At 44.5% G+C, this 25,885-nt stretch overlaps 1 protein-coding gene across 1 annotated transcript in view; it reads right to left on the minus strand.

Annotated features, from left to right (window-relative positions):
- Positions 1 to 17,202, minus strand: part of HSD3B7 (hydroxy-delta-5-steroid dehydrogenase, 3 beta- and steroid delta-isomerase 7) — a 54,520-nt gene extending 37,318 nt beyond the window's left edge. The window contains exons 1-2 of the mRNA XM_075830918.1: positions 17,181 to 17,202; positions 7,920 to 8,076 (exon numbers count right to left, since the gene is read on the minus strand). Coding sequence (XP_075687033.1) covers positions 7,920 to 8,076; positions 17,181 to 17,186 — 163 coding nt within the window. The 5' untranslated portion in view covers positions 17,187 to 17,202. The remainder of the gene's footprint in view (positions 1 to 7,919; positions 8,077 to 17,180) is intronic.
- Between the last annotated feature and the right edge of the window lie 8,683 nt (positions 17,203 to 25,885).

The raw sequence follows: 25,885 nt of genomic DNA on the forward strand, positions 1-25,885 counted from the left end.
TTATATGTGGACTACTATGGCTGGTAGTATTATATGGGGACTAGTATGGCTGGTAGTATTATATGTGGACTACTATGTCTGGTAGTATTATATGGGGACTACTATGTCTGGTAGTATTATATGTGGACTATTATGTCTGGTAGTATTATATGTGGACTACTATGGCTGGTAGTATTATATGTGGACTACTATGACTGGTAGTATTATATGTGGACTACTATGGCTGGTAGTATTATATGTGGACTACTATGTCTGGTAGTATTATATGTGGACTATTATGTGTGGTAGTATTATATGTGGACTATTATGTCTGGTAGTATTATATGTGGACTACTATGGCTTGTAGTATTATATGTGGACTACTATGACTGGTAGTATTATATGTGGACTACTATGGCTGGTAGTATTATATGGGGACTACTATGTCTGGTAGTATTATATGTGGACTATTATGTCTGGTAGTATTATATGTGGACTACTATGTCTGGTAGTATTATATGTGGACTACTATGACTGGTAGTATTATATGTGGACTACTATGGCTGGTAGTATTATATGTGGACTACTATGGCTGGTAGTATTATATGTGGACTATTATGTCTGGTAGTATTATATGTGGACTACTATGACTGGTAGTATTATATGTGGACTACTATGGCTGGTAGTATTATATGTGGACTATGTCTGGTAGTATTATATGTGGACTACTATGGCTGGTAGTATTATATGTGGACTACTATGTCTGGTAGTATTATATGGGGACTACTATGTCTGGTAGTATTATATGTGGACTACTATGGCTGGTAGTATTATATGTGGACTAGTATGACTGGTAGTATTATATGTGGACTACTATGGCTGGTAGTATTATATGTGGACTACTATGGCTGGTAGTATTATATGTGGACTAGTATGACTGGTAGTATTATATGTGGACTACTATGGCTGGTAGTAGTATATGTGGACTACTATGGCTGGTAGTATTATATGTGGACTACTATGGCTGGTAGTATTATATGTGGACTACTATGGCTGGTAGTATTATATGGGGACTACTATGGCTGGTAGTATTATATGTGGACTACTATGACTGGTAGTATTATATGTGGACTACTATGGCTGGTAGTATTATATGGGGACTAGTATGGCTGGTAGTATTATATGTGGACTACTATGTCTGGTAGTATTATATGGGGACTACTATGTCTGGTAGTATTATATGTGGACTATTATGTCTGGTAGTATTATATGTGGACTACTATGGCTGGTAGTATTATATGTGGACTACTATGACTGGTAGTATTATATGTGGACTACTATGGCTGGTAGTATTATATGTGGACTACTATGTCTGGTAGTATTATATGTGGACTATTATGTGTGGTAGTATTATATGTGGACTATTATGTCTGGTAGTATTATATGTGGACTACTATGGCTTGTAGTATTATATGTGGACTACTATGACTGGTAGTATTATATGTGGACTACTATGGCTGGTAGTATTATATGGGGACTACTATGTCTGGTAGTATTATATGTGGACTATTATGTCTGGTAGTATTATATGTGGACTACTATGTCTGGTAGTATTATATGTGGACTACTATGACTGGTAGTATTATATGTGGACTACTATGGCTGGTAGTATTATATGTGGACTACTATGGCTGGTAGTATTATATGTGGACTATTATGTCTGGTAGTATTATATGTGGACTACTATGACTGGTAGTATTATATGTGGACTACTATGGCTGGTAGTATTATATGTGGACTATGTCTGGTAGTATTATATGTGGACTACTATGGCTGGTAGTATTATATGTGGACTACTATGTCTGGTAGTATTATATGGGGACTACTATGTCTGGTAGTATTATATGTGGACTACTATGGCTGGTAGTATTATATGTGGACTAGTATGACTGGTAGTATTATATGTGGACTACTATGGCTGGTAGTATTATATGTGGACTACTATGGCTGGTAGTATTATATGTGGACTAGTATGACTGGTAGTATTATATGTGGACTACTATGGCTGGTAGTAGTATATGTGGACTACTATGGCTGGTAGTATTATATGTGGACTACTATGGCTGGTAGTATTATATGGGGACTACTATGACTGGTAGTATTATATGGGGACTACTATGGCTGGTAGTATTATATGGGGACTACTGTGGCTGGTAGTATTATATGGGGACTACTATGTCTGGTAGTATTATATGTGGTCTACTATGTCTGGTAGTATTATATGTGGACTACTATGGCTGGTAGTATTATATGTGGACTACTATGGCTGGTAGTATTATATGAGGACTACTATGTCTGGTAGTATTATATGTGGACAACTATGGCTGGTAGTATTATATGTGGACTACTATGTCTGGTAGTATTATATGTGGACTACTATGTCTGGTAGTATTATATGTGGACTACTATGTCTGGTAGTATTATATGTGGACTACTATGTCTGGTAGTATTATATGGGGACTACTATGGCTGGTAGTATTATATGTGGACAACTATGGCTGGTAGTATTATATGTGGACAACTATGGCTGGTAGTATTATATGTGGACTACTATGGCTGGTAGTATTATATGTGGACTACTATGGCTGGTAGTATTATATGTGGACTACTATGTCTGGTAGTATTATATGAGGACTACTATGTCTGGTAGTATTATATGTGGACTACTATGTCTGGTAGTATTATATGTGGACTATGTCTGGTAGTATTATATGGGGACTACTATGTCTGGTAGTATTATATGTGGACTACTATGGCTGGTAGTATTATATGTGGACTATGTCTGGTAGTATTATATGGGGACTACTATGTCTGGTAGTATTATATGGGGACTAGTATGACTGGTAGTATTATATGAGGACTAGTATGACTGGTAGTATTATATGGGGACTACTATGGCTGGTAGTATTATATGTGGACTAGCATGACTGGTAGTATTATATGGGGACTACTATGTCTGGTAGTATTATATGGGGACTAGTATGACTGGTAGCATTATATGGGGACTACTATGTCTGGTAGTATTATATGTGGACTACTATGGCTGGTAGTATTATATGTGGACTACTATGGCTGGTAGTATTATATGGGGACTACTATGGCTGGTAGTATTATATGTGGACTACTATGACTGGTAGTATTATATGTGGACTACTATGGCTGGTAGTATTATATGGGGACTAGTATGGCTGGTAGTATTATATGTGGACTACTATGTCTGGTAGTATTATATGGGGACTACTATGTCTGGTAGTATTATATGTGGACTATTATGTCTGGTAGTATTATATGTGGACTACTATGGCTGGTAGTATTATATGTGGACTATGTCTGGTAGTATTATATGTGGACTACTATGGCTGGTAGTATTATATGTGGACTACTATGTCTGGTAGTATTATATGGGGACTACTATGTCTGGTAGTATTATATGTGGACTACTATGGCTGGTAGTATTATATGTGGACTACTATGGCTGGTAGTATTATATGTGGACTACTATGTCTGGTAGTATTATATGGGGACTACTATGTCTGGTAGTATTATATGTGGACTACTATGGCTGGTAGTATTATATGTGGACTAGTATGACTGGTAGTATTATATGTGGACTACTATGGCTGGTAGTATTATATGTGGACTACTATGGCTGGTAGTATTATATGTGGACTAGTATGACTGGTAGTATTATATGTGGACTACTATGGCTGGTAGTAGTATATGTGGACTACTATGGCTGGTAGTATTATATGTGGACTAGTATGACTGGTAGTATTATATGTGGACTACTATGGCTGGTAGTAGTATATGTGGACTACTATGGCTGGTAGTGTTATATGGGGACTACTATGACTGGTAGTATTATATGTGGACTACTATGGCTGGTAGTAGTATATATGGACTACTATGACTGGTAGTATTATATGTGGACTACTATGGCTGGTAGTATTATATGTGGACTACTATGACTGGTAGTATTATATGAGGACTACTATGGCTGGTAGTATTATATGGGGACTACTATGGCTGGTAGTATTATATGTGGACAACTATGGCTGGTAGTATTATATGTGGACTATGTCTGGTAGGATTATATGTGGACAACTATGGCTGGTAGTATTATATGTGGACTACTATGGCTGGTAGTATTATATGTGGACTACTATGGCTGGTAGTATTATATGTGGACAACTATGGCTGGTAGTATTATATGTGGACTACTATGGCTGGTAGTATTATATGTGGACTACTATGTCTGGTAGTATTATATGAGGACTACTATGGCTGGTAGTATTATATGGGGACTATGGCTGGTAGTATTATATGTGGACTACTATGGCTGGTAGTATTATATGAGGACTACTATGGCTGGTAGTATTATATGGGGACTACTATGTCTGGTAGTATTATATGAGGACTACTATGACTGGTAGTATTATATAGGGACTACTATGGCTGGTAGTATTATATGTGGACTACTATGTCTGGTAGTATTATATGTGGACTACTATGTCTGGTAGTATTATATGTGGACTACTATGGCTGGTAGTATTATATGGGGACTACTATGGCTGGTAGTATTATATGGGGACTACTATGGCTGGTAGTATTATATGGGGACTACTATGGCTGGTAGTATTATATGGGGACTACTATGGCTGGTAGTATTATATGGGGACTACTATGGCTGGTAGTATTATATGTGGACTACTATGTCTGGTAGTATTATATGTGGACTAGTATGACTGGTAGTATTATATGTGGACTACTATGGCTGGTAGTATTATATGTGGACTACTATGGCTGGTAGTATTATATGGGGACTACTATGGCTGGTAGTATTATATGGGGACTACTATGGCTGGTAGTATTATATGGGGACTACTATGTCTGGTAGTATTATATGGGGACTACTATGGCTGGTAGTATTATATGTGGACTAGTATGACTGGTAGTATTATATGTGGACTACTATGGCTGGTAGTATTATATGTGGACTACTATGTCTGGTAGTATTATATGTGGACTACTATGTCTGGTAGTATTATATGTGGACTACTATGGCTGGTAGTATTATATGTGGACTACTATGGCTGGTAGTATTATATGTGGACTAGTATGACTGGTAGTATTATATGTGGACTACTATGGCTGGTAGTATTATATGTGGACTATGTCTGGTAGTATTATATGGGGACTACTATGGCTGGTAGTATTATATGTGGACTATGTCTGGTAGTATTATATGGGGACTACTATGGCTGGTAGTATTATATGTGGACTAGTATGACTGGTAGTATTATATGTGGACTACTATGGCTGGTAGTATTATATGTGGACTACTATGGCTGGTAGTATTATATGTGGACTATGTCTGGTAGTATTATATGGGGACTACTATGGCTGGTAGTATTATATGTGGACTATGTCTGGTAGTATTATATGGGGACTACTATGGCTGGTAGTATTATATGTGGACTAGTATGACTGGTAGTATTATATGTGGACTAGTATGACTGGTAGTATTATATGTGGACTACTATGGCTGGTAGTATTATATGTGGACTATGTCTGGTAGTATTATATGGGGACTACTATGGCTGGTAGTATTATATGTGGACTACTATGACTGGTAGTATTATATGTGGACTAGTATGACTGGTAGTATTATATGTGGACTACTATGGCTGGTAGTATTATATGTGGACTATGTCTGGTAGTATTATATGGGGACTACTATGGCTGGTAGTATTATATGTGGACTATGTCTGGTAGTATTATATGGGGACTACTATGTCTGGTAGTATTATATGGGGACTACTATGTCTGGTAGTATTATATGGGGACTACTATGGCTGGTAGTATTATATGTGGACTACTATGACTGGTAGTATTATATGGGGACTACTATGGCTGGTAGTGTTATATGTGACTGACTGGTATTATATGGATGGGGGGCCGCATTAGGCTCTGTTTTCCGCTCCTGTGTATGGGGGGCTGTGCTGGTCATTATATAACGGGTACATACTTCGGGGTCCCTGCGCTGGACTTGGGGCGAGTTCTTCTCTCGTATTTCTCTACATTCTGGGAATCTTTTGTTTTTTCCATTATTTCCTGTTTAATATAAAAGAAAGAAGATTCCGGGAAACCGACAGTGACCAGAATATCCTCCTGTAATATGAGGACAGGACGAGGACATGAGGGTCCCGCCCTGGACAGAGGCCCCCGCTACTTCAGGACTGTAGTCCTCCTCACATATGAAGGGACAACATGGTCTATAGGTGCAGTATTACGGCTCTGTACATCGTGGCGGTTACGTGGAGCTGTGATCTGCTCGTGTGCATGAGCCCTTACACTTTATAGAATGGGTGACTAGCAGTTACTGCCCTCTCCTGAAATACTCTGTGCTGCTATATAAACCTGCTCTTTACATGGTATAACGTTTAGTTTAGAACGCGAGAAGTGAAATATAATTTACAGCGATTTGTCGACCAGTAGAATTTCATCCCGACCACAATTGCCTTCTCGTCCACTAATCCTGGTACCACGCTGCAGAGTATCGCTTCCCTACCTTCCCTGCAGAGCATTGCAGCATCCTTATATCTATCTTGTTGCATCCCCTGCAGGTTTGGGGTCAGCGGTCAGCTGATTATAATGTATCAGGAGCCGCCGCCATGTCATTATAACATCCGGCCTTCTGTGTATATTCAGAGGGTTATAACGCCCAGTAAAAGACGACTGCGTGGCGACCAGCGCAAATGTGGGAGAATCCGGTGATCTCCGTATAGCTCTGAGTAACTCCTAGAAATCCTTCACTTATCACGTACTGATCCTGCGTTACATTATGTTTTATACTCCAGTCACATCCAGAGCTGCAGACACAATTCTTCTGTTATTGTAATTAGGGAAAGTGCCCCTCCGTTTTTTTTTACGTATGATGCAATGCAACATCTGAAAGCTGCGCTAAATTATGAGGGATTGCAGAAAGACCAGAAATCGTCCCATGTGATGTCACTCGAAATAGTTGAAATTTGGGACGAGTGAAAAGCGGAAGAATCGCAGATCCGTAATTTAGACTCCAGCGTCTTATATGGTAGAAATACGGGAAAATGACAGGACGTTCTGCAAACCAGCAAAGAATTCAGATCAGAATATTTCTGTAGATTCTTCCCCCAACCATCACCACCGTACACTGCACCACCTAGAGGTGGCTGCAGGTACTGCTCCATCATAAAGGAAAAGCTCATGAGGATGTGTTATTTTATAAGCGGGGGCGGAGGTGTCTGGGCTCCTGGGCGGAGACATTAATGCGGAGGTGGAGATGTCTGGGCTGCTGGGCGGAGACATCAGTGCGGGGGCGGGGACGTCTGGACACTATGCCATCACATAATATCAGACCCTCAATCAATCACCTTGATTGTGGGGCCCCTGAGCTGATGGGCCCTAAACTGGATCTCAAAGTGGGCGGTGCTTATGCAAATATGCCCAAAAATGGGTAATTATTTTTGGTTTCGTGGCGTTGGTTGACGCTGCGGTGAAGAGATCACATAACCAGACGCGACCAGTGGGAATATTTAGGATTTTTTCCTGCAGACGGTCGTTCTTCACCGCGCAGACGAGGCCACCGACATGATCGGAATCCGTGTTTGTTGAGCCAAGAAAATCCTGTTTCTTCTTCTCTGATTCCAGGACGATCGTTACGGGAAAATATCTGCGATTCAAGGTTCCGGCTGATAACAGATTATAAAAGCTTCCCGGAGCGGCTGCGTGCAGGTCTAGAGGCGGCGTACAGACCCCACTGTTATACACCCGCCAACCTGCCACCCAGAGCTCCCCATAACAAGAGCAGCACCCACATGAAGCGGCGGAAACCAACTCACCGTCACTGAGCGACCTGAGCGTCTCGTCCAGGTGGAGGTCAAACACCCTGATCTCCGACACGTTCCTGGAGCGCTCGACCAACATCCGCACCAGGTGCGACCCCAGGAATCCGCAGCCCCCAGTCACCACATACACCTGCCCCTCCTCCGCTGGCATCTGTGGGTGAAAGAGAAATGATAGACATGAGGCAGAGCGTACTACAACCCCTATCATGTGCTGCTAAATCATGTATCTAATCCTATCATGTGTAATACTGTCTGCTGAGCTGTGTATCTAATCCTATCATGTGTGATACTGTCTGCTGAGCTGTGTATCTAATCCTATCCTGTGTGATACTGTCTGCTGAGCCGTGTATCTAATCCTATCATGTGTGATACTGTCTGCTGAGCTGTGCATCTAATCCTATCCTGTGTGATACAGTCTGCTGAGCCGTGTATCTAATCCTATCATGTGTGATACTGTCTGCTGAGCATCTAATCCTATCATGTGTGATACGGTCTGCTGAGCTGTGAATCTAATCCTATCATGTGTGATACTGTCTGCTGAGCCGTGTATCTAATCCTATCATGTGTGATACTGTCTGCTGAGCTGTGTATCTAATCCTATCATGTGTGATACTGTCTGCTGAGCTGTGTATCTAATCCTATCCTGTGTGATACTGTCTGCTGAGCCGTGTATCTAATCCTATCATGTGTGATACTGTCTGCTGAGCCGTGTATCTAATTCTATCATGTGTGATACTGTCTGCTGAGCCGTGTATCTAATCCTATCATGTGTGATACTGTCTGCTGAGCTACTGTATCTAATCCTATCATGTGTGATACTGTCTGCTGAGCTGCTGTATCTAATCCTATCATGTGTGATACTGTCTGCTGAGCCGTGTATCTAATCCTATCATGTGTGATACTGTCTGCTGAGCCGTGTATCTAATCCTATCATGTGTGATACTGTCTGCTGAGCCGTGTATCTAATCTTATCATGTGTGATACTGTCTGCTGAGCCCTGTATCTAATCCTATCATGTGTGATACTGTCTGCTAAGCTACTGTATCTAATCCTATCATGTGTGATACTGTCTGCTCAGCCACTGTATCTAATCCTATCATGTGTGATACTGTCTGCTGAGCTGTGTATCTAATCCTATCATGTGTGATACTGTCCGCTGAGCCGTGTATCTAATCCTATCATGTGTGATACTGTCTGCTCAGCCACTGTATCTAATCCTATCATGTGTGATACTGTCTGCTGAGCGGTGTATCTAATCCTATCATGTGTGATACTGTCTGCTGAGCCGTGTATCTAATCCTATCATGTGTGATACTGTCTGCTGAGCCGTGTATCTAATCCTATCATGTGTGATACTGTCTGCTGAGCCGCTGTATCTAATCCTATCATGTGTGATACTGTCTGCTGAGCCGTGTATCTAATCCTATCATGTGTGATACTGTCTGCTGAGCTGTGTATCTAATCCTATCATGTGTGATACTGGCTGCTGAGCCCTGTATCTAATCCTATCATGTGTGATACTGTCTGCTGAGCGGTGTATCTAATCCTATCATGTGTGATACAGTCTGCTGAGCCGCTGTATCTAATCCTATCATGTGTGATACTGTCTGCTGAGCTGTGTATCTAATCCTATCATGTGTGATACTGTCTGCTGAGCTGCTGTATCTAATCCTATCATGTGTGATACTGTCTGCTGAGCTGTGTATCTAATCCTATCATGTGTGATACTGTCTGCTGAGCTGTGTATCTAATCCTATCATGTGTGATACTGTCTGCTGAGCTGTGTATCTAATCCTATCCTGTGTGATACTGTCTGCTGAGCTGTGTATCTAATCCTATCATGTGTGATACTGTCTGCTGAGCTGTGTGTCTAGTCCTATCATGTGTGATACTGGCTGCTGAGCCGTGTATCTAATCCTATCATGTGTGATACTGGCTGCTTAGTCGTGTATCTAATCCTATCGTGTGATACTGTCTGCTGAGCTGTGTATCTAATCCTATCATGTGTGATACTGTCTGCTGAGCGGTGTATCTAATCCTATCATGTGTTATACTGTCTGCTGAGCCGTGTATCTAATCCTATCATGTGTGATACTGTCTGCTAAGCTACTGTATCTAATCCTATCATGTGTGATACTGTCTGCTCAGCCACTGTATCTAATCCTATCATGTGTGATACTGTCTGCTGAGCTGTGTATCTAATCCGATCATGTGTGATACTGTCCGCTGAGCCGTGTATCTAATCCTATCATGTGTGATACTGTCTGCTGAGCCGTGTATCTAATCCTATCATGTGTGATACTGTCTGCTGAGCTGTGTATCTAATCCTATCATGTGTGATACTGTCTGCTGAGCTGTGTATCTAATCCTATCCTGTGTGATACTGTCTGCTGAGCCGTGTATCTAATCCTATCATGTGTGATACTGTCTGCTGAGCCGTGTATCTAATTCTATCATGTGTGATACTGTCTGCTGAGCCGTGTATCTAATCCTATCATGTGTGATACTGTCTGCTGAGCTACTGTATCTAATCCTATCATGTGTGATACTGTCTGCTGAGCTGCTGTATCTAATCCTATCATGTGTGATACTGTCTGCTGAGCCGTGTATCTAATCCTATCATGTGTGATACTGTCTGCTGAGCCGTGTATCTAATCCTATCATGTGTGATACTGTCTGCTAAGCTACTGTATCTAATCCTATCATGTGTGATACTGTCTGCTCAGCCACTGTATCTAATCCTATCATGTGTGATACTGTCTGCTAAGCTACTGTATCTAATCCTATCATGTGTGATACTGTCTGCTCAGCCACTGTATCTAATCCTATCATGTGTGATACTGTCTGCTGAGCTGTGTATCTAATCCTATCATGTGTGATACTGTCCGCTGAGCCGTGTATCTAATCCTATCATGTGTGATACTGTCTGCTCAGCCACTGTATCTAATCCTATCATGTGTGATACTGTCTGCTGAGCGGTGTATCTAATCCTATCATGTGTGATACTGTCTGCTGAGCCGTGTATCTAATCCTATCATGTGTGATACTGTCTGCTGAGCCGTGTATCTAATCCTATCATGTGTGATACTGTCTGCTGAGCCGCTGTATCTAATCCTATCATGTGTGATACTGTCTGCTGAGCCGTGTATCTAATCCTATCATGTGTGATACTGTCTGCTGAGCTGTGTATCTAATCCTATCATGTGTGATACTGGCTGCTGAGCCCTGTATCTAATCCTATCATGTGTGATACTGTCTGCTGAGCGGTGTATCTAATCCTATCATGTGTGATACAGTCTGCTGAGCCGCTGTATCTAATCCTATCATGTGTGATACTGTCTGCTGAGCTGTGTATCTAATCCTATCATGTGTGATACTGTCTGCTGAGCTGCTGTATCTAATCCTATCATGTGTGATACTGTCTGCTGAGCTGTGTATCTAATCCTATCATGTGTGATACTGTCTGCTGAGCTGTGTATCTAATCCTATCATGTGTGATACTGTCTGCTGAGCTGTGTATCTAATCCTATCCTGTGTGATACTGTCTGCTGAGCTGTGTATCTAATCCTATCATGTGTGATACTGTCTGCTGAGCTGTGTGTCTAGTCCTATCATGTGTGATACTGGCTGCTGAGCCGTGTATCTAATCCTATCATGTGTGATACTGGCTGCTTAGTCGTGTATCTAATCCTATCGTGTGATACTGTCTGCTGAGCTGTGTATCTAATCCTATCATGTGTGATACTGTCTGCTGAGCGGTGTATCTAATCCTATCATGTGTTATACTGTCTGCTGAGCCGTGTATCTAATCCTATCATGTGTGATACTGTCTGCTAAGCTACTGTATCTAATCCTATCATGTGTGATACTGTCTGCTCAGCCACTGTATCTAATCCTATCATGTGTGATACTGTCTGCTGAGCTGTGTATCTAATCCGATCATGTGTGATACTGTCCGCTGAGCCGTGTATCTAATCCTATCATGTGTGATACTGTCTGCTCAGCCACTGTATCTAATCCTATCATGTGTGATACTGTCTGCTGAGCCGTGTATCTAATCCTATCATGTGTGATACTGTCTGCTGAGCCGTGTATCTAATCCTATCATGTGTGATACTGTCTACTGAGCCGTGTATCTAATCCTATCATGTGTGATACTGTCTGCTGAGCCGCTGTATCTAATCCTATCATGTGTGATACTGTCTACTGAGCCGTGTATCTAATCCTATCATGTGTGATACTGTCTGCTGAGCTGTGTATCTAATCCTATCATGTGTGATACTGGCTGCTGAGCCCTGTATCTAATCCTATCATGTGTGATACTGTCTGCTGAGCGGTGTATCTAATCCTATCATGTGTGATACAGTCTGCTGAGCCGCTGTATCTAATCCTATCATGTGTGATACTGTCTGCTGAGCTGTGTATCTAATCCTATCATGTGTGATACTGTCTGCTGAGCTGCTGTATCTAATCCTATCATGTGTGATACTGTCTGCTGAGCTGTGTATCTAATCCTATCATGTGTGATACTGTCTGCTGAGCTGTGTATCTAATCCTATCATGTGTGATACTGTCTGCTGAGCTGCTGTATCTAATCCTATCATGTGTGATACTGTCTGCTGAGCTGTGTATCTAATCCTATCATGTGTGATACTGTCTGCTGAGCTGTGTATCTAATCCTATCCTGTGTGATACTGTCTGCTGAGCTGTGTATCTAATCCTATCATGTGTGATACAGTCTGCTGAGCTGTGTGTCTAGTCCTATCATGTGTGATACTGTCTGCTGAGCTGTGTATCTAATCCTATCATGTGTGATACAGTCTGCTGAGCTGTGTGTCTAGTCCTATCATGTGTGATACTGTCTGCTGAGCTGTGTATCTAATCCTATCATGTGTGATACTGTCTGCTGAGCTGTGTATCTAATCCTATCATGTGTGATACTGTCTGCTGAGCCGTGCATCTAATCCTATCATGTGTGATACTGTCTGCTGAGCTGTGTATCTAATCCTATCATGTGTGATACTGTCTGCTGAGCTGTGTATCTAATCCTATCATGTGATACTGTCTGCTGAGCTGTGTATCTAATCCTATCATGTGTGATACTGTCTGCTGAGCTGTGTATCTAAGCCTATCACGTGTGATACTGTCTGCTGAGCTGTGTATCTAATCCTATCATGTGTGATACTGTCTGCTGAGCTGTGTATCTAATCCTATCATGTGTGATACTGTCTGCTGAGCTGTGTATCTAATCCTGTCATGTGTCATACTGTCTGCTGAGCGGTGTGTCTAATCCTATCATGTGTGATACTGTCTGCTGAGCGGTGTATCTAATCCTATCATGTGTGATACTGTCTGCTGAGCTGTGTATCTAATCCTATCATGTGTGATACTGTCTGCTGAGCCGTATATCTAATCCTATCATGTGTGATACTGTCTGCTGAGCCGCTGTATCTAATCCTATCATGTGTGATACTGTCTGCTGAGCGGTGTATCTAATCCTATTATGTGTGATACTGTCTGCTGAGCCGTGTATCTAATCCTATCATGTGTGATACTGTCTGCTGAGCCGTGTATCTAATCCTATCGTGTGATACTGTCTGCTGAGCTGTGTATCTAATCCTGTCATGTGTGATACTGTCTGCTGTGTATCTAATCCTATCATGTGTGATACTGTCTGCTGAGCCACTGTATCTAATCCTATCATGTGTGATACGGTCTGCTGAGCTGTGTATCTAATCCTATCATGTGTGATACTGTCTGCTGAGCTGTGTATCTAATCCTATCATGTGTGATACTGTCTGCTGAGCCGTGTATCTAATCCTATCATGTGTGATACTGTCTGCTGAGCCGTGTATCTAATCCTATCGTGTGATACTGTCTGCTGAGCTGTGTATCTAATCCTGTCATGTGTGATACTGTCTGCTGTGTATCTAATCCTATCATGTGTGATACTGTCTGCTGAGCCACTGTATCTAATCCTATCATGTGTGATACGGTCTGCTGAGCTGTGTATCTAATCCTATCATGTGTGATACTGTCTGCTGAGCCGTGTATCTAATCCTATCATGTGTGATACTGCCTGCTGAGCCGTGTATCTAATCCTATCATGTGTGATACTGTCTGCTGAGCTGTGTATCTAATCATATCATGTGTGATACTGGCTGCTGAGCTGCTGTATCTAATCCTATCATGTGTGATACTGTCTGCTGAACCACTGTATCTAATCCTATCATGTGTGATACTGTCTGCTGAGCCGTGTGTCTAGTCCTATCATGTGTGATACGGTCTGCTGAGCTGTGTATCTAATCCTATCATGTGTGATACTGTCTGCTGAGCTGTGTATCTAATCCTATCATGTGTGATACTGGCTGCTGAGCCATGTATCTAATCCTATCATGTGTGATACTGGCTGCTTAGCCGTGTATCTAATCCTATCGTGTGATACTGTCTGCTGAGCTGTGTATCTAATCCTATCATGTGTGATACTGTCTGCTGAGCTGTGTATCTAATCCTATCATGTGTGATACTGTCTGCTGAGCTGTGTATCTAATCTTATCATGTGTGATACTGTCTGCTGAGCCGTGTATTTAATCCGATCATGTGTCATACTGCCTGCTGAGCTGTGTATCTAATCCTATCATGTGTGATAATATCTGCTGAGCTGTATCTAATCCTATCATGTGTGATACTGTCTGCTGAGCTGTGTATCTAATCCTATCATGTGTAATGCTGTCTGCTGAGCTGTGTATCTAATCCTATCATGTGTGATACTGTCTGCTGAGCTGTGTATCTAATCCTATCATGTGTGATACTGTCTGCTGAGCTGTGTATCTAATCCTATCATGTGTGATACTGTCTGCTGAGCTGTGTATCTAATCCTATCATGTGTGATACTGCCTGCTGTATCTAAGCCTCGCTTAGTAGAGGGCATTTGCTGCAGTGCTGGGTCAGTGTAGCGGTCCCTCTCCTCCGGATGTGGCTTCCGGTCTGTGCCGGTCCCTCCCCGGCTGCGCTGGATATAACAGGTCAGCACAATGTTCTTGTCCACTGTAATAAAGCTTTATGTGCCAGGACTTCGTGACTGCGGTGGGTGAAGGGGTTACGGGCAGTGCCACCCGCGTCTACAGTCAGTAATGTGACATCCAGGAATAAACCTTCAGCACTTCTTACATTTCTGTTTTTTCTTATTTTTCAGAATACAATCTCCTGTTGCTACATGGAAACCATCAACAAGTAGGTTCTATCCGCTATCAGATCCTATTCCAGCACCCAGGACGTGGAGGGGAGATCCAGGGGGACCCACAACTTTCCAATAGACTTTGGGGGGAATTTATCAAAGGATTTACAACAGGATTTTGTTGTCTTTTGTATTTCAATTCTGAACCATCAAGATCACTGCTTGGGGTAAGTGAATGAGAACATTCCACAGGCAGGAATAACTGCACATACCTAGTCCTGCTCTCACAGCTGAGGAGTGGATACAATTGTATCCGTCCCGGAAATGCTCTGTGATAAACATCCTGGACTCCAGACTGATACATTGTAACAACTACCTCAGAAATTGTGCAGCCTCTGCTGATGTGTGCAGCTCACAGAGCATTGTCTAGACTGGATATAATTGTAACAAACCCTCAGCTGTGAGAGCAGGACTAGGTATGTATGGGTCTACTGCCTCTAGATGTAAACAAAGGGGGTTCTCATTCACTAACAGCAAGCAGAGATCTTGCAAAACGTGAAAAATTGAAACACAAAGTCTATTAGAAAGTTGCAGAACTTTTCATCTTGCGATGATGCAGCTTCATGTGCAGGAGGGGGTGACCCCGATCTAAACCAGGGGCTGGTCATCTATGGGGCACCCACCCGCTCCTGACCCCTATATAAGATGAGCAGAGCGCAGCGTGCGGTGTAGGTGACAGGGATATGTAGTGACACCTGGTTCAGCGCCTGGCAGGGGCACCTCAGTCTGTGGTGGGGTGCAGACACTGAACACGGCTCCTGAGGGCGCTGTGCACACGCAAAATCAAAAACGTTTCTAGTGAGAACCGCTCCTGATTTTCAGACGTTTTTTAGCAACTCGCGTTTTTTCGCTGCGCTTTTTACGGCCGTTTTTGGAGCTTTTTTCTATAAAGTCAATGAAAAACGGCTCCAAAAACGTCCCAAGAAGTGACCTGCACTTTTCTTTCGCAGCCGTTTTTTTACGTGGCCCTTTTGAAAAAGTACCGCGTAAAAAACGCCCCGTCGGAACAGAACGCCGTTTTCTGCTTCCGACTTTTTGGCCGTTTACGGCCCGAAAAACAGCTGAAAATAAGCGGTGTGAACATAGCCTTACTGTTCCTGATTGTGGTAGGAAGTGGTTTCTGCGTTTCCTGCCCCTCCCCCTCTACCTCTGCCGGTGACGTGCGTTACGATGGTTGGGGGGGGGGGGGCATTATCAGGGTGGTCAGGGTCCGCTCTCTTATCAGGGTCATAGTACAAGGGCGCAGCGACACAATGACCCCACGCCGAGTCCCAGCGCACGCAAATCGTCAATAATATTCCACAATCTAATGAACAATTATTTAGCTGCACAATGAGCGAGAATTGCTGCAATGCATGCTGCTCCCACTGCACCAATGAACATTGAATAAAATGCTGTGTCAGTATATACTGCTCGTTATTGAATAGAACACGGTGTCAGTATATACTGCTCGTTATTGAATAGAACACGGTGTCAGTATATACTGCTCGTTATTGAATAGAACACGGTGTCAGTCTATACTGCTCGTTATTGAATAGAACACGGTGTCAGTATATACTGCTCGTTATTGAATAGAACACGGTGTCAGTATATACTGCTCGTTATTGAATAGAACACGGTGTCAGTCTATACTGCTCGTTATTGAATAGAACACGGTGTCAGTATATACTGCTCGTTACTGGCTCCCTCGTTGCCAATACCCCCCACAGTCAGGACCACAAATTTACCGCACATGAAGTCGCTAATAAACCGCTAGCAGAAATCTGACAGGACACAAGACAGAAGCTGGAGCCGCATGTCTGGGCTGCGGGCAGTGGCGGGCACCGGGCTCCCTGCAGGGATGTGAGGCAGAGGTGAGGACTCGTCCTGGTATAATTAGAGTGTGAGCTCTGCAGCCGAGGCTCCCAGGTGTCTGTATAGTCAGGTGTAAATAGTATGTGGGAGAGAATGAGTTCTATAAAGCCGGCAGTGTAGAAGGAAAGTATGTGCCCCCCATAGACCCAGGTCCCTGCTCTTACCTTCATGACGGCTTCTACATGACAGTGCTGCACCGGGTGCTGAGATAATATGGGAGGATGAGGAGGGGCGGAGGAGGGGAGGAGCAGCACAGCTCGTGCCCTCTCATCTATTAACCCTTACATGTAACTGTGGGTCGTATAGTCCATACGTGAATCCGCACCCAATATTACATCGCCAGCACAACCGCAGCCGCCATCTTGCTTTGGATGCATAGGATGGAATCTGGCGGAATATCAAAGTGCGCACAAAAAGCTGAACAGGGGCCACAGAGGAAGCAGGTGATGTAGGGGCCATGGCCAGTAGGGGGCCCCAGCTTAGCCCTATACTGCTTACATACGTGGAGCCAGCTCATGACCCCCAGACAGAGGTCACCTCGCCCTTGCCTCCTGTAGTGGAGGGGATTGTGGGCACAGGGATGTGATGGCGGGCACCAACAGGGGGTATAATTCTGGCATCTACTATGGAGCCCCTCTCCTCTATACAGAGGATCAGAGATTACGATACGGCGCGGTAAATATTCGTTATGGCGGCGATCGCTGTGTAATGAGTATTTACCGACCCTCTTCATATGCATAGCTGTAATATCTGTATACTGTCTGGGGGGGGGGGCAGTATGTGCAGACGCTGCTCGACTCCTCCAGCCCCTTCACCTTATCAACCACGACTGGCAGGCAGCCAAGGCGACTAAGACGTCACACATGGCAGACCACCAGCCTTATCAGTCTCCACAGTTGTTATACACCATGATTATAATGGGAGCGGGGGAGTAGGGTATGGAGGTGTCTCTGTAGCTCCCTGCCATAATGCAAAATCTGTAACAGCGCCCCCCCACTACCATGTCTCATAGTGAGAAGCTGCATCCCCCTCCTCCCTCTCACAGCATGCAGACTCCTAGAAAGAGAAAAGCTTCATCCCCCTCCTCCCTCTCACAGCATGCAGACTCCTAGAAAGAGAGAAGCTTCATCCCCCTCCTCCCTCTCACAGCATGCAGACCCATAGAAAAAGTGGAGATAGCCTGGGATGCATTTATGAATAGACGGACTGTGCAGTCTCAAAATTGAGACAGGAGTGAAACGCCTGTGTGTCACCCACGTGAACCCCTCCTTCACATATAAACGGCGGGACCGGTTGTGGAAGGTGGACTCAACAGTTTAAGGCTGGATTCACACGCGCATGTTACGTCCGTAAAGGACGGAACGTATTTCGGCCGCAAGTCCCGGACCGAACACACTGCAGGGAGCCGAGCCCCTAGCATCATAGTTATGTACGACGCTAGGAGTCCCTGCCTCTCCGTGGAACTACTGTCCCGTACTGAAAACACGATTACAGTACGGGACAGTTGTCCGGCAGCGAGGCAGGGACTCCTAGCGTCGTACATAACTATGATGAGCCCGGCTCCCTGCACTGTGTTTGGTCCGGGACTTGCGTCCAAAATACGTTCCGTCCATTACGGACCGAACATGCTCGTGTGAACCCAGCCTTATACAGATCTGTCTTTGTATACGGGACACAAGTCACTAGGGGGATATTGGCTTTACTATCTGCAGCGCTTCACCCCGTCCTGGCTCAAATGACTGTTTTCTTCTTTTGGGTGCAGCCCTGATGCTACAAATGTGAACTCCTATTATCTCCTCCACAGATTACACATCGCTAAACCTTGTCGCATTGAGTCGGGTCACTGAGTAAATGGACAAATATTTACACACTTCTGGGACACCCAGATCTACGCACTCCTCCGCGATGCCGCACACATCTGCTCCGTCTTCCACCTCATCCGCACAGAAGAAACGGGAAAGGAATGTCCAAAGGCACCAATGTAGCCAACCCCTCACAATGGAGACATAACTCCGCCAAACCTCTCGGGGCCGACATCTCAACATCTTGCAATACAATCTCAGGCGGCGGAGGGGGCGCAGGAGGATTCTCGTCTCATTGTCCCGATATTCGAGAGACGGTTGGATCTCATACAAACCTCTATAAATACCACGCTGGCTCAGGTGACCACAAATCCGCAGAAAATTGGGGAACTGGAAAATAAAACTATGTCGTGCGAAATGGATGTAAGTCGTTTGGAAGCTTTAACGACTGAACGAGGCGGACTGATGCAAACGCTGGCGGAGAAACTGGACGATCTAGAAAATCGGGAACGTCAAAATAATTTACGGTTTGTGGGGATTCCTGAGGATGCGACGAATGAGTCACTTGTCTACAGCTCTACCAAAGGCTTTGCACTTACAGCGGCCCGAGGATCCGTTATCCATAGAAAGAGCTCATCGCTTGGGCGTCCGGAGAGAACATGATAATGGCGGAAGACCTCGAGCAGTCACAGCAAAGATCAGAACTGGACGGTAAAGGAAAAGACAAACCCCGGCGCTCGGGATAAATGGGCACAAAATCTTCATGTTTCAGGATTTCTCTATACAAGTCTCCCAAAAACGAAAAGCTTTCACGCCAATCTGCAAACACCTCCAATTGTTGTACCCGGCGAAGCTAAAAGTCACGGAGAAACCAGATTGTACGACACGCCTGACGCCGCGCTCAGAACATATCGCCCAGCAGAGGCCGTTGGGATCTCTTTCAAATTTCCTGTGGAGGAATCTGATTACGCATTAGCCGAGAGGCTTTATTATTGTTTCTAAGGTCCTCGGCTTCTGCGGATCGAGAGCTCTGGGCACCCGTTTAGTTTAGTTAACAAATGCGCACATATGTGCCAGTGTATTTTGGTTTGATTGTATGTTTTTGGAACCGGCCGCCTCTCTTTTATAGATTGAGAATGTGTATCATGGACTCACCCGGGTCCCCTTCCTGACTAGATGTCCCCCACGCTCGCTGGGACAGGGGGGGGGTGGCATCGAGACGAAAAACCAGATCTGCGTACCCATGTCGAGCTTCTGGACACAGGATGAGTAACTTATCACACGCACCTCAGGAGTTTTGCCGCACCCCAACTTTGCACATGGTGCCATGGGATGTGGCGGGGCTGAACACGCCGGAGAAAAGACGGAAGGCGCTCGCTCACTTAAAACGTCAACAGGCGGATATCCAGGAGACGCACTGGCGGACAGGTCATTATGTGCCTCTGCGGGCCCCCGGGCTTGACGATCCAGTAGTGTCTACATACTCCTCTAAAACACGGGGTGTGGGGGTATCTTTTACTGCCTTACTCCATTACTGAACAACATGTTGATCAGAACGGACGATTTCTTTACATGAAGGTCACAATTCCTCATCACACACATATACATCGCTGGATATCTACGCCCCAAATCAACCCAATGACAATTTTTACCCTAAAATGACAGAATTCTTGGCTCAAAGGGACCACCCCAATTTGATAGTGTCCGGGGATAATAATTTAACCCCTCACCCATCCATAGAGAGATCAGGCTCGGACCACGCTGCATTACCTCCTAGCTATGGAGCAGCTGTCCTTATGTGACCCATGGAGACTACACAACCCGAGAGCACGGGAGTGCAGCTTGTATTCAGCGGGTCAGGACTCCTTCTCCAGAATGGACCTTCTTCTGCTTTCCACACAGTTATTCCCAGAGGTGTCCGCGCATACATACGTCCGATTTCCATTTCAGACCATGCGCTGATTACAATAACGCTGGGAGGCCAATCTACCGCCTCACAAGGATCTGGAGGTTCCCCTCTTACCTATATGGGTCGGAAGACTTTAAAAATGACGACAACGCACTGGCATAATTACCTTCAGGATCATCAGAACCAACCAGATGAGGTGGCATTGATACGGCTCACGTCCAAGGCGGCGATGAGGGGGCACATAACTAGTTACATAGCGCCGAAACGCAAAACGGCGAAGGCACCACTGCGGGAATTACAGGCAAAATTATTGAGAACACGAGCCGTGCAGGCGGGAAACCCCTCACTACACTCAAAAGGAGAATTTTTGTAAGTGCAGAGCTTGTTAAACACGTTTCTTCAGGGAAATGCCATGTGGCAAGTAAAGTCAACAAAAAATACGTACTGTAGGTGGGGTAACAGGGTGGGGTCTCTTTTAGCAGATGTAACGCACCCTACGTGCGGGAAAGGGTCAAATTTTGTTGGCAACGGACCCGGACACTGGTTTGATGAGCTGGGAAAATAGAGTCTATCTTTACTAATTACTATGAGGCTTTGCATAGAGCGGAGCCGACGGACGGGACCGCTATTAACGCGTTTCTGGATTCGCTTGAGTTACCTGAGTTGTCAGAGGAGCGCAGGGCCGCGCTGGAGACGGAAATTTCAGAAGATGAATTGAAATTGGCTATTTCTTCCACACATAATAAAAAATCTCCTGGGCCTGACGGCTTTCCCGTAGAATCCTATAAGATGCCGTGTCCGGACATTGTCCCAGATCTCACGAGTTATCTTGACGGCCTCACGCTGGCCACATTTACTGATGCCAGAACGATTCTACTCCCGAAGCCAAACAAAGACCCAACATTGCGCCAATCATATAGACCCATATCCCTGCTTAACCAGGACTACAAACTACTGTCCAAAACGAACCCACTATTAATTGCAATATGGAAAACTTGGTGTAAAGTTCGTATGATGCTACACCTGGAACCACAGGCCTCGCCGTCCCTTACTCTGGTGAACAACCCGAAATTCCAAGGGGGCGATTCTCACCACACGTGTCACTGGGCAGAACGGGGGCAGTCCAGCAATACCGGATTTGTTGCCTCCCACACTAATCAGCATAAGAGTCACATCTTCATTCCTCGAGTCTTTCCGAGTTTCCCGCCTCCTTACTTTTGATTGACAGCTCCTCGCCTCCCCCCAGCACACAACATCCCGCGCGTCTGCATTGATGTCCTCCTCTGGTGTGCGCACAACGGGACACCGGATTATTACGATAAAAGGCGCACAATGTTCGTAAACAGTTATTTACAGTCGCAGGAGGAGTTTAGGAGAGCGGATAACGGCAGAGAACTTTTGATATCAGCGACCGGTGACGGATAAGTAAAGTTCAATAGGTGAAATGCCGGTGAGCGGTTCCCTATAAGTGTGGTGACCGGAGGCTAACCGGTGCCGCTGCATGCCGATGTGTCCACTGAGTCAGAGCTTTTTGGAAAGAGTAAAAAGATTTTCATCGGGTCATAAGTCGGGACCTTTCCTTTTCACCTCCTCATGGGAACTTTTGGGACATATTGAGTTGGATTCACGGGAACCGCTAGACAGGAGATCCGAATACTACACATGATACCCGCAGCGGGCAGGAGGGCAATACTGCAGGGGTGGAATCATTCACAGGCACCCACTTTACGCATCTTTTTGGATATGTTTTCCTTTGTGATGAGAATGGACCGGGTGGAGGCATCACAAAGGAAAAAAGGTACAGACATTTTTTCAGATATGGGGGGGGGGGATATAGAACGTTATTACCTCAACACATTAAAGATAAGATCCGCACATGTTTCCACTCAACAACCTGGTACCAGAAACAAATACTGATGGGGAAGCTCCATCGTGATGTCCTGAACGGTGCGCCGGAGGTTCTGGGGTGTGAAATGGGACAGACTGATAGGGTTTGTTGGGTAAGGGGGGGTGGATACCATTTTTGGATGAGAGGCGGCAGGATAATATGTGTTGATTTTTGTTAAGTTAACGGCTCGCCACTTCAGCGTATTTCCCGTGCTTTGAGATCTGATGTGACTTGTAGCTGTCGATTTGTGGCAGCCATGCTGGGAATTCTATATTATGCTGGGATTCCCAAACAAGAGTTGATGGCCTATACTCAGCGGATACATAGACTTCAGAGACATGACTTCTGTAGGACTGAGGCCCGGGCAATTATCTTGCAGTGAGAAACCTTGGAGTCGGAGGTTTAGATCTGGGTACGCATGGCTGGCGCTTCACTGTGCCTTATTACGACAGGTATAGTATTGGCAGCTGGAGTGGATGCTGTATTGTTGTTGATAAAATGTTGTAAACTGAATAAAAACAACTTTGAAAAAAAAAAACAAAGAGAGAAGATGCATCCCCCTTCTCCCTCTCACAGCATTCAGACTCATAGAAAGAGAGAAGCTGCATCCCCCTCCTCCCTCTCACAGCATTCAGACTCATAGAAAGAGAGAAGATGCATCCCCCTTCTCCCTCTCACAGCATTCAGACTCATAGAAAGAGAGAAGCTGCATCCCCCTCCTCCCTCTCACAGCATTCAGACTCATAGAAAGAGAGAAGCTGCATCCCCCTCCTCCCTCTCACAGCATGTAGACTCATAGAAAGAGAGACGATGCATCCCCCTCCTCCCTCTCACAGCATTCAGACTCATAGAAAGAGAAGCTGCATCCCCTTCCTCCCTCTCACAGCATGTAGACTCATAGAAAGAGAGAAGATGCATCCCCCTCCTCCCTCTCACAGCATGTAGACTCATAGAAAGAGAGACGATGCATCCCCCTCCTCCCTCTCACAGCATTCAGACTCATAGATAGAGAGAAGCTGCATCCCCTTCCTCCCTCTCACAGCATGTAGACTCATAGAAAGAGAGAAGATGCATCCCCCTACTCCCTCTCACAGCATGTAGACTCATAGAAGGAGAGAAGATGCATCCCCCTCCTCCCTCTCACAGCATTCAGATTCATAGAGAGAAAGAAAATGCATCGCCCTCCCCCCTCTCACAGCATTCAGACTCATTGGGAAAGAGAAGCTGCAGAGGCATCCAGAGAATATTACAGCAAGAAGCATCCAACTGTAGACTGCCAGGACCTAAGTTACAGGACAAAATGCAGGAGCAGCAAACACCAATAGTGATGGTGTTGTATATATGATGTGTGTTATTGTGATATGTAGTATTTGTTGTATATGTGATGTGTGTTATTGTGATATGTAGTATTTGTTGTATATGTGATGTGTGTTATTGTGATATGTGGTATTTGTTGTATATATAATGTGTGTTATTGTGATATGTGGTGTTTGTTGTATATGTGATGTGTGTTATTGTGATATGTGGTGTATGTTGTATATATGATGTGTTATTGTGATATGTGGTGTTTGTTGTATATGTGATGTGTGTTATTGTAATATGTGGTGTTTGTTGTATATGTGATGTGTGTTATTGTGATATGTGGTGTTTGTTGTATATATGATGTGTGTTATTGTGATATGTGGTGTTTGTTGTATATATGATGTGTGTTATTGTGATATGTGGTGTTTGTTGTATATGTGATGTGTGTTATTGTGATATGTGGTGTTTGTTGTATATGTGATGTGTGTTATTGTGATATGTGGTGTTTGTTGTATATATGATGTGTGTTATTGTGATATGTGGTGTTTGTTGTATATATGATGTGTGTTATTGTGATATGTGGTGTTTGTTGTATATGTGATGTGTGTTATTGTAATATGTGGTGTTTGTTGTATATGTGATGTGTGTTATTGTAATATGTGGTGTTTGTTGTATATGTGATGTGTTATTGTGATTTGTGGTATTTTTCCGTGTAGTTCACCCTGGAGAAGATGGCAGTGAGACGTCCTGTGTGTATTGGATGAAGAACAGTTTCCATCCGTCGTATTGTGAAGCCATCGCCTTCCACCGGTCACAGACGCCACTTTATCTCCATCGCCCGGGGACTCATTCCCGACTGGATCGGATAAGTTACTGTCTGACCTGCAGAGCTTGCAGTCTAATGGCTGGTGTCTTGTTGCTGTCACTGAGCCTTGTCCCGGGTCGTTAATTATTCAGGGAGTTTCGGTACGTGACGAGGATGGGATCATTCTGTGGCCCCCACATAGCAACAAGTGGAAAGTTCTATTGTAGTATACCGGAAAACTGGCAGCGATCACCTGGCATGGAAGGAGGGAGAATTCCCTGGCATGGGAGGAGGAAGAATTCCCTGGCATGTGAGGAGGAGGCCACCAAGGACGCAGATGCCCAAATAAAATGTTTATTCTTTGTCCAAACATTCTCTAATAATACCTGCACGGACGCTGCCGCCATCTTCCCGGAGACCCCACACAAGCAGCTTTGTTAACAGTCTTGATCATCCCCTGCCCTGCAGAACCCCGTGTAAGTCAGGTCTATATCTCTCTTCATCCAGAGCTTCCTGATTCATGAATAGAATTCCAGAACTACAGTGAAGACTGACACTCATAGAGTAGAAGGAGAGCGGGAGCAGGGGATGTAACTGATCAACAATGGAGATGTGTGCCTTTCTGGGTCTGTGGAAAGCTGGGTTAAAGCAGGCACAGTTAAAGGGAAGAAGACCATAGGAGATATCTTGATAGATGGAGCATTCCCAACCTCAGAGCAATTCTGTTCTATATTCCTCCAGGCTAACGTCCATTATTTGGCTTCTTGGGAGGGAGAGCGAGGATCGGCACTTACGACCTCCTGACACCCCTCAGATCCCTGGTCACTCTTCCGGTCCCTCACGTTACAAGCAGATGGTGCAAGACATCGGGACCCTCGGTCTTTAGCATTCGGGATCGTGGTCCTATATTTAGTGGGATTGTGCATTAATAAAACCTTTCTGGGGTTAATAAAATGTCCGCCTGCCCTCAGTCTCCGCAGCTGAACCCCTAGATTTTGTTTAATTCCCCCCCCACCCGTTCCCCTTTTATATTCGTCAATGGCTGCAGCTGGTTGTAGCCGTGACCCCTCTCCTGGTGTAGTCCTGGCGCTCGCTCTATCACCCGCCGGGGGCAGAAAGTATCTCAAGGCTTGAGGAACCCCAACAAATGTTTAATATTCTGG

The sequence above is a fragment of the Rhinoderma darwinii genome, chromosome 6 (genome assembly GCF_050947455.1).
Source record: "Rhinoderma darwinii isolate aRhiDar2 chromosome 6, aRhiDar2.hap1, whole genome shotgun sequence".
Classification (NCBI taxonomy): Eukaryota; Metazoa; Chordata; class Amphibia; order Anura; family Rhinodermatidae; genus Rhinoderma; species Rhinoderma darwinii.